The 4,742-nt window shown below is 44.5% G+C and overlaps 1 protein-coding gene across 1 annotated transcript in view; it reads right to left on the bottom strand.

The window, feature by feature from the left end:
- ECRG4 (ECRG4 augurin precursor) overlaps window positions 1-4,116 on the bottom strand; it is a 13,729-nt gene extending 9,613 nt beyond the window's left edge. The window contains exons 1-2 of the mRNA XM_015817494.1: window positions 4,023-4,116; window positions 1,862-1,909 (exon numbers count right to left, since the gene is read on the bottom strand). Coding sequence (XP_015672980.1) covers window positions 1,862-1,909; window positions 4,023-4,116 — 142 coding nt within the window. The remainder of the gene's footprint in view (window positions 1-1,861; window positions 1,910-4,022) is intronic.
- Between the last annotated feature and the right edge of the window lie 626 nt (window positions 4,117-4,742).

The following is a 4,742-nucleotide window of genomic DNA, read 5'->3' on the forward strand; positions in this document are numbered from 1 at the left end:
TCTCCCAGAGGGCGGGGCGTCTGGGCACAGGGCCAATCAGGAGCCCTGCGAGGGGGCAAATCTGCATGAGAGAGAAAGAGAGAGAGAAGCACAAGTGCCTCTCTCTGTCTCTCTCTACAAATGGCGGAGGACGCTCGGAGCTGCAGGGGAAGGCTCAAAAGTGTCCCCAAAACATCTTGCTCCATTGCCCCCTATCGCCTCCTTTTCGTTCCATCGCCCCCACGCCGCCCCTTTTCATTCCATCGCCCACCTGGAAAATGAAATCGCCCCCTGGGGGGCGGTACCGCCCAGGTTAAGAACCACTGATCTATGTCACTCTTCCCTGCAGTCTTTTTAGGGCATCAGTAGTTGGGGGTTTTTTGTTTTTTTTGTATCTTGGTGATCAGAACTGGCTGCAGTTTTCCAAGTGTGGCCTCAACTATGCAGTCTAGAGCGGTACTATCTCTTCTTGTGATCTTGATGCTATCCCTCTGTTGATGCAGCCTAGAACTGCATTGTCTTTTTTGACAATTGCAGGACACTGCTTACTCATACATAAGTGGTGATCCACCAGGACACCTAGATCCTTCTCACAGACACTACTTACAACCTGGTTCCAAAGTTTCAACAGCTGCCCATCCCCATACATTTACAGCATCCCATAATTATGTGACTGCATTTTATGACTTTTTGCTAAAAACCAGCATTTTCTGCCCATAGTGAAAATTTTGCTTTATAATTGCAAAGTTCATTTTACAACCACAACAAAAAAGGTCATAAAATCAGATCAGTCACATGGGTGACCACTTTAAGACCATCACAACTTATAATAAGCAAATTCCATTATTATCATAAATCAACAACTATTATCATAAACCAAAAAAAATCAAGGTGAGTTATTATGAGTTTCTTTCTGCACTTTCCATTTGGGCAGGACTAAATTGCTGTTTCTCCCAGTTTGAAGTTCACTGCTCTTTTTAGACCTTGGTGTTCATGAAGCTTGGGTTTCTTTTTGCAAATGTTTTATTATCAAACTAGGTAACATTGCCAGGGTTTGATGCAAGGAAGTGATATTTGTTGGCTTTTTATACATGGCAGATTGTCTATATGTCTTCCACAGGGTTGTTATAGTTTGCGAGCTTGTTTCTGACTGACCTACTGTGCTGGATTATTTCATCTTAGATTGTTTCTGACTATTGTCTTGGCTCTTTCTTATCTATATCTTGATTTGATAGATGCAGCATTGATGATGTTACCTTGTTTGGCCATGAAACATTTGCAAGAAAAAAAAACAAGCACAGTGAACACTAACATTCTAAATCCCAGCCTGGAGCCACAAATATTTTTCATAATTGTTCATTATTCTCTTCTCAAGAACAGAACTACAGCTTGTATGGAAACAAACTGTTGAAAGTGTTCTAAATCCACACTCCCCACTCTGCAAAGTTTAGGCTGTTATAGTCTTTTGTTAGCTCAGTCGTTGATGGGTAGCTTTGTATTTATCCTGAAAGGCTTGAAAAGTGTATATGTCTCATCTCTCTTTGGTGACTTGAAATGACCACCTTTTTTTTTTTTTACAGAAAGCAGATTTAGGTGTGGAATTTAGAGGACGGGCATTACTGATTTCCCAAGTCTGTCTGTCTGTCTCTCTCTCTCTCTCTCTCCCTCCCTCCCTCCCTCCCTCCCTCCCTCCCCCTTGAGTCAACTAAAATAATGGGAAGAGTTGTAGAGGAAACATATGCCAGGATTATTTTTTTTACCTAAGTCACTTTCTCTTAAATTACAGGGAAGAAATTGGACAGGCTGAATATGTAGTTATCTATTTTTAATTATTTTTACAACTAACATGTAAGAGAAGTTGCATCATTTTAAACAGACTTACCTTCTCTTCTCTGAAGCATCAACCTAAGTTTATTTCCCTTTGAAACACCTGAATTAAGAAAAGCAAAATTAAGTAAAATGTATAAATAATGCACAATTTTCCTATACAATATTACTTTTTAGACATGCAATTATGTGACTGATGAACACAAATAATTTTCATTCTCTGTGCTTCAGTACTTAAAAGAAACTATGGTATAGTATGTGCATTTCCAACAAACATGAATGAATAAAATTACAAAACTAATATTTAAAGAAGCGTATCTATTCCAGGAATAGATATATTTGAGAATACCAAGTTTATATTCATGCCATATACTTTATTATTAAGGAATCAGTTTCTAGATCTATACATGCACAAAAATGTTGGCATTAACTTGATAAATTAGTAAACAGCAGCACTGTTTTTTAAGAAAGGAAAAAGAACCATCCACCAATCTTGCCAGAAGCCATCTTTAGAAACAAGCAATTCTCCCTGGATCATTGGGGTAGAGCAGGGTGGGTCACAATGGCAACTTTACGACCTATGGACTTCAACTCCCAGGTCATAAAGTTGTCATTGTGGCCCAGTCCTGGGCTCAGAGTAAAAAGAAGTATTTAAAAAGGCAAAAACAAGTGGTGATGGATCCAGGCAAAATATTTTTTACTACTCAATACCAATATTCATAAATCTCAGGCCTTCAAGAGGTGTTGAATCGTAATTCCATTATGCATGCTCCCCCCATCCATCCAGCAGGACAGAGCTGAGAGCATCCAGAACAGTGTTTTCAAAACTTGGCCAATTTAAGATGTATAGAGCAGCTCCCAGAATTCTCCAGCCAGCATGGGGAATTCTGGGAGTTGAAGTCTACATATCTTAAAATGACCAAGTTTGAGAAACACTGATCAGTAGGGAAGACAAGCATTATTCTCTTTCACTTATCTCTACTCTATCAAAGGTGATGGTCCAAATGTACCCTTGATATGCAACACTGCCAGCAAAGGTACACAACACCATTTCTTTTTTCTGTCCCAACTGGCCAAAACCCAATACCAAACCCAATACTATAGTGCCCATTGCAGTATTTTTCTTTTTGCCCCCACTGCTGCCAATCATCCTCCTTGAAGCACCCTGAAGGCCAGGCCTTTCTCAGTACCATTAGATCTTCAAGAGCTGAGGAGAAGCGGCACATAACAGCTGGAGCAAAAGGAATTTGTCTGCCTCCCAGCAGTTACAAATGTGCTGCGGGAGGATGCTCCAGCAGGTGGGGCATTTCTAGAATCTGGAATTACCTCCAAATTAATCTCTTTATTAGCATGAGAGCAAGCCAGGTACGTTCCTGCTCCCTTCCTGTCATTAAGAGAGCAATCCCTATTCCCCCCCCCTGCATCCCCCCTCACTCCTTCAATCTTCCTACCTTCCCTCTTCCTTCCTCCCCTCCTACCCACACCTCTCTCCTCCTCTCCTTTCCAACTATCCTACACATCCCATCACCTTCTTTTCCACCTCCTTCGGATGCAGTTTAGGGGTACTAGCCGATCATCTCTTCTCAAAAAGAGAAAAACCATTACATTATTTATCTATAACATATAAATACACCAGATTTTATACAATTCTACCCCTTCATCCCCCTTCCCCCCTCCCCCCCCGGATCATTTCTGAAAATATATTGACTAGGTTTTCTTTTTGTTTTTTAATGAAATGCACCACATTTGTATTTGTTTATATGTCTATTTGAAAATTAATAAAAATTTGCAAAACCAAGAGAGCAATCCCTATTCAATAACGGGGGTGCGTCTCCTGCCTAGTCCCAAAGATGCTTTTTCACGAGGTAACTGGACTTTCTTGGGGGGGGGGGGTTGTAGTGTGTGTGCGTGTGTGTTTTAAGACGTTTCGCTTCTCATGCAAGAACTTTCTTCAGCGGTGAGCTGAAAAAGCTTCTTGGATGAGAAGCGAAACGTCTTCAAAGAAAATGAAGAAAGCCCAGTTGTCTCGTGAAAAAGCATCTTTGGGACAACCATGGCCAGGATGACTGAGAACCTCCATAGACGGCTCCCTCCTAGGTTAAGCGCCCCCCGACGGCCACATGCGGCGGCCCCTTTTTCCCAAGTCGCTCGCCCGCGCCTCCCAGTGCACGCGCAGCCTGCCCCGCCACGCCACGCCCCTTGCTCGGCTGACTCACCCGGGCTCAGGCAGAGGAGGAGGAGGAGGAGCCCCACCAACGCAACCAAAGGCGGAGCTGCCCGTTGGGGCCACGCGCGGCGCGGCAGCGGCATCCCGGCGGGTCCTCGGAGGAGCTTGTCCCACGCTGCGCGATGCTTCGGCCACCTGCGGGGAAAAGAAGGCGCGCGAGGCGGCTAGTGAGTGGGAAGGAAGCGGCGGGAGAAACGGGAGAGTCCGGCAGGCGATTTCCTTTCACAGCCGACCCCGCGGTGCCTCTCGTTGGCCGCTGCTCCCTCGCAGGCTGGCGGGGACGGAAAGCGATTATGGAGCAGAGTGGAAATCGCCTTGGAACCGGGAGTAACGTGGCTTGCCAGGTTTCCAAACGTATTCGGCGCCGGAAAAGCCTCCTGACTACAATTCCAACTATTCCGCCAGCATATCCGAGATGGCGGTTCCAGCCTCAGTTACTGTACATCGGTAAAACGTCCGCAGGGTGGGGACTGTAGAGCTACACAGCAGTTGCCAAATGTACAAAGCAGTGAAAACTGGTCCCCTCTTTCGGGGGTTTCTCTCTTCATCTGTCCGGCTCATCTCTATTGCTGCCAAACTGCATTCACAAAATGCATGGGTGCACATCAGTGGTGGGATTCATCCAGTTCGCACCACTTTGGCAGAACCGGTAGCTAATTTTTTGTTGTCCACGTCCAGAATGGACTTCTGGAAGTGGCATCCACACAGA

Source organism: Protobothrops mucrosquamatus, unplaced genomic scaffold, assembly GCF_001527695.2.
Source record: "Protobothrops mucrosquamatus isolate PMUCROS unplaced genomic scaffold, P.Mucros_1.0 scaffold595, whole genome shotgun sequence".
Classification (NCBI taxonomy): domain Eukaryota; kingdom Metazoa; phylum Chordata; class Lepidosauria; order Squamata; family Viperidae; genus Protobothrops; species Protobothrops mucrosquamatus.